The following is a 15,940-nucleotide window of genomic DNA, read 5'->3' on the forward strand; positions in this document are numbered from 1 at the left end:
GGCTGCAGCCTGTCTCTGGGGAGCTGGGGCCGCTCTTGTAGGAGAACAGGGCTCCAGGAGAGGGGCCAGCATGCCAGGAAAGGCTGGGCTGAGGGCGAGAGAGTTAACCAGGGGCAGCAGCACTGCCAGACCTGCTCTTGGCGCTCCCGTTCCAGCACTCATTCTCATTGACAGTGCCTACAGACATCTTTTCATCATTGCAGATGTTGCCAGGGAGAGATGACCAAAATTTTTTGGCTTGCTTCAGCTTCTCTTTCACATCAGTAACCTATTAAATAAAAGAAAAAAAGAAACACAGGACATAATCCAGAACACCAAATGCTCATTAAAAGTGAAGCTGAAAAGGTATTTTTTATCACAACAGACATGTACAGGCCAGATCTTCAGGCTGCGTGTTTTGATGGTTGATTTACTTTTTTAATACAACATTAAACACCGCTCCTCAAATGCTTATTACTCATAAGCCACGTCTTTAGAGCAGGCACTTTTCTGACATAGAAGCATTGAGGTAATTCATGTCTAGAGCCATGGGCAGATTACACCCCTCAGAGAGTTTAAGACGGCCAAGGAGTATTAAGAAACCCCATAAACTACAAATGGAAAATTATACGCTGCGGTACATGGGTGTGAAATGCCTGCACAGCACCGGCAGGACCAGGCACTCACCAGTCGGTCCAAGCTCGTGCCGTCAGCTGTAGTCGGCCGCTCCTCCGGGTTGTAGGGTCTGAAACGAGCGCTGAAACCACTTTCAGAGACAGAGCGAGCAGTCCGGCCCTGGGCAAGTGTTTTTGGCTGGCCACATCCCTGGAAAACCTACGCAAGAGGAGGAAAGGGTTTTATGAAATGGGAGGTCACAAGAACCTCCCTTCTCCAGGCTCCAGCGCAGCCTCTGCCCAAAATAATACATCAGCTTTATATATACTTGAAAGGTCATTACAGAAAAGCGTATCGATGAGAATAGAGACATAAAACACACAGAATAAATCAAGCCCAAGTGTCCTCTTGGGCCATTTACCTTCTGAGACACCTGCATGCTGTTCTCCTGCATGTTCATGATTGCATCTGAAATTTTCACATCAATGGGGTCCATGACTGACTCGATGTTGAAGGGACCCTCCAGCCTCTCTGCTACCAGCAACATTGAATCTAACACAAAGAGAGAAACACAAGCTATTCTTGGAGCCTCTCCATTAAAAACACACAACGGGGATAACAGACTGAGCACACAGATATTAACCACCACAATGTTGTTCCTGACCAGCACACATCTCTAGGAAATATTTTGCTCCGTTCCCAGAGCCTACAACGTCACCAGGCACTTCCAGCTGCCAGCACCAAGTCACAGGCTCATATACATCAAAAGTCACACTGAACAAGACAGAACCATCACAGCCTGCCAACAGTCAGCCTGTAATCACCTCCTCCCATCAGAACAAGCATTAGTAACACCCTTCTCTCCATGCTCATTTACTGAAGGTTGTCTGGTGTCATTTGTTTCTCAAGAATGCTTTCAACGCCACCAGCTTCCTCATGCTGGGCCTGAAGACAAGACACCAACGCAAAAGGGCCCAAGATGATCATCACTACCATCTCTCCCTTAAGGAAAGCTACTGGCTTCGCCATGCCAGAGGAAGCCAAGGGATTGCACCTTCTGGCGTCAGACAGACAAACTGTACGACAGAGTCTGCATGAGACCACGGCAGACGCTCTGCACTCATGATGTATTTGGCACGTCTCTAGGCAAGGGGAGATGGAAAACCATCAGCCAACACTGAGCCACTTCTCCTGTGCCAGTCTGCACGTCCTCATCAAATATATCATTGAATATAGCAGCTACTGAATACCCATGACTTCCTCTGGGAAATTATTATTGGCATTAAGGCTGTCACCCTGCCTTAGATCTAAGCCCTCTTTCTGGTTCTGCCCTTGAAGGTACCTCCAAGTACACACCTGGTACTAAGCACCGGTCTCTTCTCACCCATCACAACCTTTATTTAACACCAGTTTTCACGGCAGTCCCTCAATCTCAAAGCAGCCCATTCGCTGGTCTCCTCTCCTGCATCACTTCATGATGCCCTGCCACAAACTCCTAATTTTCCAGTCACATTTAATTCTTCAGTTTTTCCTAGAGCCGGGGTGACGTGGGAGGCCAGGGCACAAAGGCGCCTCCAGCCCTGAGGAAACCCTCTCCTGAGGAGCTCCTCCCTACTCCTAAGGATATGCCTGTTCCCTTCCATTAAGGAGAAATGGGCGTTTCACAGTCAGTCTATTAATTTCTCTCGAAAAGTGTTTCTCATCCTCCTCCCAAGCGCAAAAGGTACTTTCAACAAGCAGAAAACCTCTGCGGGCTCTGGCTTCCTGTTAAAGCCCTATGAAGATATTCCACATTTTAGTAATACCTCCACGTTATTCCCTAATTCATGCTAAACGACACTTTCAAAAACCCCCAGGAATCAATCTCAAATATACAATTAAGCTACTTGTGTATTTAAACTAACAAATAATAATTAATAATTACAACACCACCACCCCCCCAAGAACAGATGCCTCCCCAGCCAGTAAATCCACTGTTTAAATATCCGCAATAGTCTAAAGATTTGCTGTGTGCTAGTTACAGGTCTATCAGTTCATAGCCCATCCTTGAACCGCATCAGCTGGGACTCCGCAGCTCCGCCAAGGTGCCGATGTTCAGGGAGTGAAACCTGGGAGGGGCTGGAGCCCCCAGGAAAGCCCCGCGCCCAGCATCAATGACGGAGCCCTTGCAGGGCATGGCTGGAATTTAGCGTCAGGGACTACAAACAGGTCTGAACTAAATGCATTTAAAAAAAAAAAAATCAAGAAAAAAAAGTAGGTAATAACAAATGAAACAAAGAGTCTTAGACTGTATTGTGGTGGGCTCCAATAAAGTGATGCTTCAAATCTCTGAGTAATGACTGCTAGCATGAATATACCATTGTGCCGGAGGGGAGAAAAATGCTTTTGATGTGCTACCAAATGGAGACTTTTGTAAACAAGTGGAGCACAACTTAAACGTGTTTATCATTGTCAAAGCTTTTGGGGTTTTTCACGCGCATAAAGAACATCCCGGCGCCGTTTGCAGGAAGCTGCTCATTTCATATAAAAATATTATGAATAGACAGATAATAAAACACACAAAATGCATAGTATTTTCCTTTTTTAAAAAAAGGAAAGTCATTCCAAAATCATTCCATTTTGAACTACTTAATTCTCCGAGTGGCCAGGAAAGGCCGCAGATCAATAAAGTGTTTGTGAAAGACTGAAAGGAAACATAAACCCCAATTCTTCTGGCTGTTTGGCGTCTTTGTAAACTCTGAGCCGGGCTGGCCATCCACAAGACCATGGGAATGTAGAGCGAATTGGGCCCTTTGTTAGCGGGGGTGCCATGGCGTTACATGTATCACAGCCCAGGAATGCAGCCTGCGCTTTGACTGCCCAGAGAGAAAATGCATTCGGCCTCCAGCAGAGCTGCCAAAGCTGGCGAGAAAAGATAAGGAAAGTAATAATTGCCCTTGGAGAATATATTCAACTAGAGCTCTTCAGGAGCTGGGATTGATACTGGCAAGTAGTGCTAAATGAAATAAACTTTCATGAAAATGGGGGGAATAAAGAAAGGGGGGGTGGAGGGGCTCTACCTCATCCACATTTTTGATTTTGGGGGCATCCTGTAAACCTTTGCCTCCCACCAGGAGCTGGCTGGTGTCCCCACCAGCAGTCGTGGCGAGCAGCGATTCCCTCTGGCAGCCACGTTTGACATTAATAAGGTTGGCTGCGGTTCAAGAACTGCACGTCGAGAGGCAGGCACGCTGCATGAACACCAGAAATGAAGCTTTGGTGCAAGTCATCTACCAAAAAGATTTTCCATTACTGGGAGAAAGGAGTTGATTATAAATAACAATTATTTTGCCCCAGCTCTGGTGCAAAATACTTGATATATTTATAAGCCACTGTGAGGTGGCTCAGATCTGCTTCACAAAAAAAAAAAGTCTGGCAGAGTGAAAAACGTACCCTGGCCATTTATTACAAACACACAGCATGACAAAGACTGTCTCTCCTCCCTGTGACGGGGTGATAGAAGCGGATTTGGGGGGGAAGAAAAACCCAACCCACACCATATAGCGCCAGCCCTTAAAGACCCTTTTCCTCCTGCATACATTTGTCCTTGCTACTGGCATTGAGACAATCCTTGGCGACAAAGCACCTCGCTCTCATGAAGGAAAGCAATTCTTTCGCATTGTGCCACCAATAATCAGAAACCCACATCTTCAGCCTCACTGTCTGACTTGAAGAACAAAAGGCAGTTTTCAGTCTTAACCCCGAGATCTGATTTAAAAGCAGAGGGAAGGAGGGGGAAGACCTCGACCATTCATTAACCACAATCTTTTTCTTTTTCTTAAATGGGAAAAAAATTCTCTGCACACAAAGTAGTACTCTAGATATGTACACGGAGCCTGAATTTGACAACTTTGAGCAGAGTAAACGTTTGCAGGAAAAGAAAACCAAAACAAAACATGAAAAGGCACTGGAGATTAACACCGTTCATTCAGGAAAGCTCCAATCCCCCCAACAGCTCGTTTGAAACAAAATATAGCCCTGTCTAATTGCTGTACAATTGTATCAAGAATAGAGGATGAAACAATCTAAAGATAGTTAAATGGGACAAAAAGGCTACATTTCTGTCGTCATTTCATACACCGTAACTTTAAACGGTACTTTGCAGAGGTATGGAAGTATATCTCAAAAAACCCCCAAAATTCACATCTCCCAGAAAAGCTTTACCTAAGTGACGTACATATAGACCCACTAGCACAGGCCCACGAGCATGTTATACACACGTGCATCCAAATTCATATATCCTCACAGATACCCTCCCACCTGCAGCAAGCTCTCCCATTTAACTATCTGTAAACTATTCCGCTAAGTTCAAAATCTGGTTGTGACACACAATAAATCATTGCTGCAACTTAGTACTTAAACCCGTGATGCAAAAGAGCACCAAGCCCACGCAGGTGGGTTGGTTTTTTTTTTGTTGTGGGGTGGTTTTGGAGGAATATTTTGTGGTTTGGTTTGTTTGTTTGTTCAGTTTATTTAAAGCTTTAAAAACACACACAGAGGATATTTGTGACATGTGCCCCGCCCCAAACACCAGATCTATTTAATTTCATTTGCCTCAAGTGGAAAATTGAGATAGAAACCAAAATCCGGAACATAACCAGCACCTGCTCATTTATTAAACTGCCTAACGAAAGCGCAGCTTAAGTTTCCAGTATCTACACTCCACTCGAAGAATCAACCCAGAGCACACACTGCCAATAAACGTAATGAAGCTTAATACCATACTTCAGTAATGAACGGGCAGAAGCCCCTTGGGGAGGGAGCACTGCAAGAAGAAAGCTTTGCTTCCAACCTGGAATCGCATTTATTTGTTTTGCCTTTCATAATCTTAATGATTGTACGCAGCCCCTGATCGGTCTCCTGCGACAGGGCTTCAGGGCTTGCTGGCTTCCCCTGAGGTTCATTTCTAGCCACATACCACCTACAGCAATTAGCTGCTTGTGCTTTTGTCTGTTTTCTGGCATTACGCCCTTCCTTTTCATGGGATTCCTCTTTTCTACTTGGACTAGATGGTTGCAAGTCTCCTGCCTTTGAGCTATTTCAGCAACAATTGTAGCTGAAATACTTAATATTCTCATGAGAAAGACAGCTGGGAGGAACGGGGTTGGGGGAGTGTCAGTCCCTCAGAGAATGACTTGGAAACCCAGTTTACCGTCACATTTAACTCCCTATATGGAAAACACAGGCAAAAAAATGCCTTCTGAAAATAATATCCTGCACACGTCCAGTTGGCACAGGCAGCAAAGTGAAAATCCAGTGCACAAAACACGGGAAAACAAGTTCTAGGATTTAAATCTAGCCTGAAATTCCAATTATCAGCAATTTCCCTTTTTTTATCTCACAGCTTAATGGAAGGGAAATCTTTTCTTTATAGCATTTTTCTTTCCACGAGTGGGATGGGAAGAGTGCCGCAGCCTTGTCAGTAGCGGCAGATACTTTACATGTGCACTTCATCACACGTTAACTGGAGTGAAGCGACTGCTCCCAAAGGATGCTCATTCACAGATAAATCAAGCCTCCTGGAAAAGGAGCACAAATGAAAACATTTAACATTATCTATTGCCTGTGACCCCAAACCGCGATGCATCGCTGCTGAGCCTTGACCCAAGGTAGAGTGCAACGTTTCAGTCTGAATTTCATGTATCGAATAATACCATTTGTAACCATGGAAGAGAAATAACAAACAGGACATGGCAAAAGAGGATGGCAAAAGCACTTGCACAGCGTCATCTAAGACCTATCGACATTTCAAAAGGATGGTGGCCAAGTGCCAAATAAGCTGTTTAAAAACAGATTCAGACACACGTCCCATTCAATTTTTTGAGGTAAAACAGAGGCCGACAGCTTTTCCCAAAGCTCACTGGGGCTGCAAAGGAGACTTCCAGGCTGCCGAGCAAGAAACACAGCTTCAGAACGGACAGCTTTAAGGTGACAACAACATATATGGTGTAGTATGGAGAAAACAGCTTGTGCACCTGCTTGGTCCAGCAAGAAGAGACTCTCCAAGCCTACAAGCACATGGTAGCTCCATCCTCCTAAAGCCTGCTGCAATAGATGTCACTGGCACAACAGAAGTCTCGTTTCTTTGGAAATGAACATGATCAGCAAAAGGTGTGCTGTACACAGAGGAGCAGAAGGAAAAGACACCCATCACAGACACCTACAAGCATCACAGACACCCTGCTATAGCTCAGCATAGCGACTCAAAAGCCGTTCAGGCAAGGGACACAGTGTCAGTATACATTCACACGCAGTTTTAAATTGCCTTACCTATGAAGATATTCCACTCGGTGTCCAAGTCCCCTTGGTTGGCCAAGCAGCCTCTCATGACGTTGAAGCAGTAGTTGTAACAGGGCTTCACCGATACCAGACCTCGGCAGTGTGGGCAGTACATCATCTTCAGCAGCGCTCGCGTACCCTGCGGCGTGGGGTTCACCTTCAAAGGGGAAAAAGGGGAAAGGAGAAGAAAATTAGCCCTCGATCTCCAAAGCAAAACACCCCACACGTTTAACCCCAGGTGGGAACAGAGCTGTGCAGGGGAGAAGATGTGAGGTCAGCCACCACCGTCTGGTCAGAGCTCTCTGCTGACATGATCCAGGGATGTGGGAGAGGATGAAGGGGTTTGGCTCATATCCTTGGGTGTACCTGCCACTCCAGGGGGCACGGATGGTCCCCATCTCCACAAAACATTATCTGCAGTGCACCTTGTGTACTGTGGGACCCCTCCGTGGGCTGCAAGAACAAGTACCTCTGAGGGGACACGAAGCATTCAAGCTCAGGGAAGGCAGTAAAAAGTGACCAAGCCAAAAGGCATAATGCAAGGCTGCACTACCCAAGCCCTGCTGCAAGCACACGCTGAAAACAACGATGGCTTGGGAACGAGGGTTTCTTGGGAAAAAGTGGTCAAGATGCGATGTCTGCCACTGTCCCTGCACGAAACCCGCCAGAAATGTGCCCTCCTCCTCCATGGCGCTGCGGCTCAGCTCTTCCCGGACAATCACCCAGCAGGGCTCTCCGGCAGAGAGACTGGCTCCTTTATCTTACATTCAACTCCTGCAACACAGCATTTACATGACAGATAGTCGGGTTCATTTATACTCAGCACTCATCACGCTAAATAACGCCATTCCCGAAAGGAGGTGGCAGCTACAGCCCCACAGCTGAGGACAAGCCGGGAGGACCCTTGAAGCCAAGGTGCAACCGCTGGGCGTGCAAGTGGAGCTTTCTGCAGTAGGCACGTCACCCCCTGAGTCCTTGACAGGGCTATTTTCCAGAGTGACTCACGGTCATTCATGTTTGATTCACTCTCTGGCCCAGCTTCAAAACATTCATTGAAACCATTTCCACCCAGCTGGTCTGGGGAGCATTAGCTCCAGAACCACGTACTAGTGTCGACCACACGGTGGGTCCGTCTAAAGCACTGAACCGAGAAGCTCCCTCAAGAGCAAGTTTTAAGTATTAATTAGCCACACATGAAAATGGAAAATTAAGACGCAATCAGCCTCTGACAAAAAAGAAGCAGTCTCTGGTGTTTTAAGCAACGCACTTGAGACACCTCACGCTTCTGTAAGGTGTTTATGGAGAGCACTCTGAATAGGTTATGATCCAAGACCCTGCAGAAGGGGGAGACACGAAAATACAGCCCCGAGGAAGAGAGAAGTCATTGAATACAAATGGCTAGAAATGCGGATGGCCTCCCCGCCTCACCTGCTGAAGGTGTAGAAACCAGCCTTCGTGGGAGAGAGGATGACAGGACTGGATGGAGATAATGTATGTGAGGAAGACCTGGTACCACACACACACACACACACACACACACACACACACACACACACACACACACACACACACACACACACACACACACACACTGAGGACCTTTCTATTGCAAAGCCCATCTCAGCACAAGGGCTATGGAGAAACCGCGTACGTTCTCCTGGTGCAAAAACTAGTTGGCAGCACATGAAACTAGCAGGCAACAGATTTTAACAAAAACAAACCAGATAATTAAAAAATCCCACAGGCTGGCTTTGCTAATAACATCAGTGGAGTTTTAAACCCTCTTTTCTTACGAAAAGATGCGACAGACAAAAATCTCCAGGAGGACCTCGGTTTCCCTTGAGTAGGCAATGAAACCTGTTAGAAAGACCGAAGGGCAGTTTTCTGCAATTGATGGAGCTTAGTGTTGGATTTTGGCTGGCCAGCCATGACATTCAGACATCCCTTTACCCCGCTTCTGTCTGTGAAGAGCCTCTTTGGCTGAGCAAAAGGAGACTCAGTGCAGAAAGCTGTTTGCAGTGGTGCGGAATCTGATAGAGATGCTCCAGAGCACATATACGTGTATATATTTGGAAAGCGCAGCAGGAGCAGGAGCCCCAGCAGAAAGCTCCCCATTGGGGCAGCGTGGCTTTAAAGCAGAGCTAGTTCAAACACTGGGAAGAGCTCAAGCAACAGAAACCAGCAAAATTAAATGATTTATAGTTGGGAAACTGAAAACAGACCAATATAAAGGTATCATCTGCCATCCAGATGGTGCAGTCCTTGCATAACAAAAAGACTTCTGGGGGGAAGAGGGAACTACATTACATCTCACACCCAGAGACAGAGCTCTGAAGGATGCTCCAGTTTAACAGTTTAGTCATTTTCTCTGATAAAAATCCCTTCCTATGTCACTCCGCGGTAGGTACCAGGACCTCCACTCCTAGTCCTGCGGCTTATCAGCAGATCGCGACCGTCCTACCACTGCTGGTCCTGAAGTACTGTGCATCCTGTGAAGGGAAGAACGAAGAAAATGTTGACAGCACCAGCCAGGTTCTAGAGCAGCTCTCTAGAGCTCCTTTGACAAGGAGCAGGAGATCTTCCCAACCTTATCGTGGAAAGCTGCAGCTTTATGAAAACAGCAGCACGTTTCAAAAAAATCACCTGCACAGCAGTGATCCAGGAGGCCCCTTCTCCTCTTAGGTTCCTGGCTCGCCGCGCGAGCACTGAGTGGTTGCAATCCTGCAGCTTGCCCCAGCTTTGATATTTCATAGGGGTTAATCTTATGAATCCCAGCAGATGCAGGGAGAAACTGAAGACGCTTCACCACGTTCCACAGTGGACAACATGGGACGGTGACTTGGATTTGGCCCTTTGAACAAAGACTCAGGATGATTTTAAAAGCAAACAGGTTTTTGCCTTTTTCCCCACCTAGTTTTGCAGCTCTGAGCCCTACACAGAGCTGAGGAGAGAGTGATGGCAAAGGGGATGAGGAAAAGACAAACCACAGCCTGCAGTGACTGCTGAACTGAGACCTAACTGGTGATGGACATAACCTACAGAGAAGCTGCTGGTTCGCAATACAACTGCAGGTGAAGAGGAAGACAAAGGGGAAATTCATCAGTCCAGATCTGGCACTTAAGGTATCAGAAAGCAACGGGAAGGCATAAGCAGAGATCATCTCCAAGAGAGTTTCAGGGAAGATTATGAGCAATTACACCTCGTTACAACAGTGATAAATGCTTAACTGTTGCATATCACTGCAACGAGAACCTTAACCCTTGGCAAGGGGCCTGTACCCGGTCCAGATCAGCTCTGGATCTGTCACTGCGATGTGCCATATGTTGCACTGGCAATTCTTCACAAGCTTTTAATGTGGCCTCGGCCATGCCAGGTGCAAGCTCTTAAAACACCATTGTACGTAACAGTAAACCCAGATATGCTTTGTTCTGGGGTTGTGTTTATCTTGGAAAGCAACTCGGGCTAATTCATACTCTACTCTAGAATGACCCTCAAAACCAAATAATCTCCTCTCTAATACGGCAGAGTCCCAGAGAAAGCTTTATTTGCTGACGAGGATTTACTCTGGGAGATTTGAGCCCAGGTAGTAGTACACTGTAGTGCACATACCCTGTAAAAGCTTCTGATAGAAGTAAATACACTCCAACCCCTTCCTTTTATCTTGTGAAATTTATTTCCTTTCTGCGGTGTTCCACACCACTGCAGCAATCCATCACCCTGCGGTTTCATCATGTAAATTACAATTTGTCCGTATCTATACGCTTTGTCAAACGTGAAGATTAAAAGCTGCTAACAGATGTGTTTTGACACCAATCTTCAGACTGGTATCAAACTTGCTCCTTAGAAATACAGATTTGCACATGATCCACAAAAATGAAGTAAACTCCAAACGATTCTGGGCTTAATTCAAAGGTTTCATACCACATTTTTTCAGATACACCCCAACTTACATTGACCGGTGAAGGTACAATCAGGTTCTTGTAAAAATTACATGCTCTTGGTACGGTAAAATCTGGGTTTTATTAGTACTTGTCATACCCGTCCCGTTTCAGAGTCTCACATGAGGGAAGTGGTTTGCCTTACATCTTTCGCCTTCTCTGACTCGTTGGCAATTGCATCTGGATGCATACCTCTAGCAGAAACGTCAGGATACAGCACACACCTACCAAGTGAAATGCCTTGTTAACAGCCTACACAAAGCCACCAGAACTCAGGATAAACTGATCTGCTCAAGCAGATAAAGATCAGAGAAGCAATCGTTTTCTTTTTACCCTCCTTCCCAAGGCATGAAATAACTGAGGAAGAATGACAGAGCTCCCACTGAGGATGGTCCTGCAGGGAGCTCTCACCAGCTGCCAGACAGCCAGAGTCACATTTTATTCTCTCACTCTGCCCTCAAGTTAACATTAAGAATGTTAATAACAACATTTAAAATCCTGTCGGCTTTAATAACTATTTATAACAACACTGATAACTCAGGCTTTCTTATTTTCCAAGCTTGCACAACAACAGCGTTGCCATGCCAGCAGCACAGCCACCAGGAAACTTAAAATCCCAACAACTTAAAACTAAAGGCAGTGAAATTACTTATGATTCATACTGTGTTTTCTTTGCAAAAGAACTGAATTAGGGCAATACTGGATAAGGAAGACTAAAGGAGTAACTTCTCAGTGATGCAGAAAGTTGATATAATGACATCAAAAACTAACTCCAGAGCTGACTGAAGGACTGTGGGATGCTCCAGGTAAGCAGCCAGCTGAGACAAGTGAAGGGTGATCGATTTTTGAGACGAACACAATCTTACTTGCGTCATTTTTTCCTTCCCTCAGTGTTGTGCAAGAGCATCATCTTGGCACAAGCTGGTCCAGACGTTCGGCTCTCTGTGAAGCAGATCACTTGGGCGGCTCTTGGTTTGCTTCCCCACCCCAAATATTCCAGTGAAACTGTTTTGGAATTAACTACGTATTTAACCAATTTTGCTGGCCCAGAGCTTGCACATGAATAATTTAGAAAGTATCTGGTTCCACCATAGATTTGGGCCTCCGAGGCTTTGCACAAGGGAGCATGTTTAGGAGTGATACTTGGGAACTGCACAGCTTTGTGCCTCATCAGTACTCACTACCCACAGGGATGTCTGCTGCAGCTTTATCCTGCACAAGGAGAAGTTCAAGAGTACATTTATGCTCAATTCCCTACTTATAGCTTGCTCCACCCCCCACCACACCCCACCAGGATGCGACACTGCCAGAGAGGAACCACAGAGCTCCTGAGAATCTCACCACCAGTCACTCAAGCTGCTCATAATGTTGAAGTGCCAAAAGGGGGGCACCACGTGCTTGTCTTCCCCACCGGCACCCCCAGCCCACATGTGGCAGAGGGAACCTCAGGGTGCTAAGCGGACGCCTCTTTCCCTGAACACTTAACAGAGTGATGCCAGCGTCAGCATCTCCTGCTCTCGGTGTTCCCAGGACCAACATACCTTTCAAACAAAGCTTGTTCTCCAAAGCACCTGCCTCTCCTCAACCCAGAGACACAGCAGATAATTAGGAGTGTCCTGTTTACTGTAATGAGCAAAACAATGTGAACACATATCTTGGCAGATACACCCAAAAACTTCCTTAGTTACCCCTCACGTTGTTTTCAAAATTAGCAGCAGAACCACAGTGTAGGAGGAGGCAAAGAAATAAAAACAGAGGGGAAAAAGAAAAGAAGCCAAAACAGGGAACTGAGAGAGTCCTGCATAATGCCATCAGCTCCAAACCCACAGTCACATCCACGCACCCTCAGCCCGTCAAACCCGCGCTGACTGCTGCTCGAGCATGCTTTGAAGGCTATGCCTAGCACAGACCCTCAGATGGCTGGGGCTGAGGCAGATGCAGCCACATTCTTGGCAGGTCTTCTCAGGGTCATCTTTGATGTGGAGGAGTGCTTGGTATTGTTTTCTGCATTGATGTTTGCCCTTGGCACGTGGAAGGCAACGTCCTCGTGCACGGCGGCCCCTCGGTCTGGCCCCACAGCTTGCAACTTGTTGCCTGGACAGCACTGCTCCTTGAGAGGACCCTCTGCAAAACTAAAAGGGCTCCTTGCCTCTTCTGGCTGTTTCCTGTTTGCTCATGAATCAGCAGCATCTATCTGACCCCCGTCTCCTCTCAATGCATCCAAGCAACACAGTTAATTTCTGTCACTTCCCTGGGCAGGCTGACTCTTGGCCTGAAGGCTGCCCAGCCTCACTCGATACGGCAACGTGAACTTCTTCCTGAAGAATAACTAAGGTCACATTCCCCTTAAGTCAAACCAAAGGCAAAGACCACACACAAAGGGAGGATGGACCTTTGCTCTCTGACTAAACTTTTAGATCTTCAAATGGTAATTATGAGGGGCACAACGTACACCGAAATAGTAGCTCAGTGCCCTGTATTTTTTGATGATACAGGCCTTAACTCTTATTCATTCAGTATTTTATTGTTTTCATTACCGTCTCTCCTAAGCTAACGTCTGGTCCACACTCAGCATTCATGCTGAAAGGGGCAGAAGTCATGGTTCAGGAGATGCATCTGGAGGTACAGCAGCTCACACAGGCCAGCTGTAGATTGGTTTATGCAGGACCAGTACCTTGTGCTCAAAGGATGATGCCTCATTAGAGATGAGGCAGCTCAGAACAAGGGGCTTAAAAAGCCCCCAGACTCTTGCTCCAGCTTTGAAGCAGCTGTGGGAAAGCAATCACCTGCCCCCTCCACAATTCTCTTCCATAAACAGTCTGAAGAGAATTCTCTCCTTGTCTGCTATCACCACACTTCATTAGGAAAGAAATGCCAATAACAAGGAAGGTGAGCTTCCTCTACCCACCATGAACAACTCCAGCAGCTTCCCCTCAGCTTTTAATGTCTCTTGAGGACAGCAGATGACAAGGTAGGTGTGTACTATGAATACATATGAAGCCGCGCATTATTTCACATGGCTCAGATCTGTGCCTCCAATTTAAACACCATTTCTTGCATACAACTGAAGCTGCTGCCTGTCCTGGACAAAACAGACAGAGTTCCCAGGGACAGGCTGGAAGCTCCTTGCCAGTGGCAATGGCACCTCGTGTGGGTTTCAGCACGCAAATGCTTGTAGGGGAGGTAATTTGGGAGTCTCCAGAGCTCCCGGCAGTTCCTCAAACAATCAGACACAAGGGCAGGAGGGAAAAGTAATAAAAGAGCCCCAAAACACAGTTCATCAGCTTTTATCTCCTGGAGGGATGCAGAATACTCTCACCACTGCAACTGCAAGAGTTCCCATCTGCAGCCCTGTGGAGACGGTGATGCAGACACAGGGACTTGATATCCTTTATACCTTTCTGTTGCTGACCTCAGCCAGACCTCCCCTCTCACCCCTTGGGTCAAGCAGGCTCCTCCTGATGCTGCGAAACTCCGTGAGAGGACTCAGTCCCTGACTTCACCACCTTCTTCTCCCCCCACAACAGAGACCTCCATCCCACACTTGTAGTTGACCTGCACCCAACAAACCTCTGGGCACTTTGCCCTCAAAGGTGTCATAACCCTCAACTAGGCTGCCCGTTTAATCACATGTAACTAATTAAGGGAATATTTCTGCAGCTTGAGAACACCCCAGTTGCAGGTTCTCATCCTTTTTTTTGTTACTGCGGGCTCTGGCTTGTATTTATTCCCATTTTCCACCCTTGGTGGGGCAGGAAATGTCACTGCCAGCAGCAGTTTAACCCGGCTGATTTTAGCGCTTGTCGAGGGCCAAGTAGCAAGTGAGTGATTAGTAGATGGGCACATTTCCGTCTCCTGAAGGCGAGGGCAGGAAGGTCAGAGAGAAAGCACCAGGCATCAGCAGATGACAGAGGGAAGCGCTAGAGGCCCCCAGCCCCTTGCAGCCAACCTCAGCTGCAGGACACGTCTCCAGCAGGCAGACACGGCACTCTGGATTGTCTTACCAGATCTGCTGTTCAGGAAAGGTCTGGAGGATTTTGTTCATTTTGGGTCCAAAGGAAGGAATTTGAGGTGTGAAAACTTGACCATAAAACTTGTGTTTCATAGACACAGCTTGAAAAAAGTCTGTGCTTTCTCTGCATTGTCTGTTTGGGCAGCAGCACGTGGCTTCTGATCCGTCCAATACCAAATTAGAAGTTATCTTCTGGCACCCTGGCTCTGAAATCAAGCATACTTGCAGCTTTTCAATCTTCTCTCTTCCTCTCCCCCTTTATTCCCAAACTCACGCAAGAACAATACCTTTCTAAATGCATCTCCCTAGTAAAGATATAAAAATACATCAGATCATTAAAAAGCCATCAAGGCTGTTCTGCTGTAAAGTACTCTTTGCTCTCCTGATAGCACCCCATGAAAGTAAAAAGCAGCTGGGTCATCCAGGAGTTTGTATTTCTCCTCCTGAGGATTTTCAATTAAACACTTAACTTGCTTGTTACAAAACACATTTAAAAGTGGAATTAATTTGCATTACTTCGGACATTTTTTGCATGAAGAATAGAAGATTTATCCCACAACTTAAACCCTGGTATAAGCAGTCATCCCACTGCAACTCCCAAGTAAAAATAATACGGAAGCAAAGTCAATAGAGTCATTATACAGAGCTCAGCAAAGCCGGGCTAATCTATATGTAATGTGGGAAGCCCCAGAACACAACCGCAAAGCAGCAGGCATAAAAACAGCAGCTTTGAAACTCGCGTATAGCGTTTCCCATTGTGTCTTGCAGAAACGCGATGTTAGATTTTCACTGAATGAGATTAAAACACTAAAGGTAAGATGATTATTTCTTCCACTGCTGCAAATAAAAGCTGAGGTACTCAGCAGCCAGGACTTTTGCTACCGCTTCGAGAAGTCATTCTGTTGCAGGATTTCCAGTGCAACTTGTGAAACTGAAGTGGAAAGAGCGGTAACTGTGATCGTCCACGGCATGCAAGCTATTTTTGCAGCTGAGTGGGTCTCTGGGTAACCTTCCACACTCAAGCAATTAATTCTAGAGTTGAAGGCAACTCTACACTTGAGGATCTTCAAAAGGGAAA

The 15,940-nt window shown here is 46.4% G+C and overlaps 1 protein-coding gene across 1 annotated transcript in view; it reads right to left on the bottom strand.

The window, feature by feature from the left end:
• The window catches only part of GPC4 (glypican 4), a 36,005-nt gene that overhangs the window by 4,048 nt on the left and 16,017 nt on the right, over positions 1 to 15,940 (bottom strand). Inside the window, exons 3-6 of the mRNA XM_010134671.1 lie at positions 6,904 to 7,069; positions 1,016 to 1,146; positions 667 to 813; positions 132 to 268 (exon numbers count right to left, since the gene is read on the bottom strand). Coding sequence (XP_010132973.1) covers positions 132 to 268; positions 667 to 813; positions 1,016 to 1,146; positions 6,904 to 7,069 — 581 coding nt within the window. The remainder of the gene's footprint in view (positions 1 to 131; positions 269 to 666; positions 814 to 1,015; positions 1,147 to 6,903; positions 7,070 to 15,940) is intronic.

This window comes from Buceros rhinoceros, unplaced genomic scaffold, assembly GCF_000710305.1.
Source record: "Buceros rhinoceros silvestris isolate BGI_N320 unplaced genomic scaffold, ASM71030v1 scaffold18164, whole genome shotgun sequence".
In the NCBI taxonomy this organism is placed as follows: Eukaryota; Metazoa; Chordata; class Aves; order Bucerotiformes; family Bucerotidae; genus Buceros; species Buceros rhinoceros.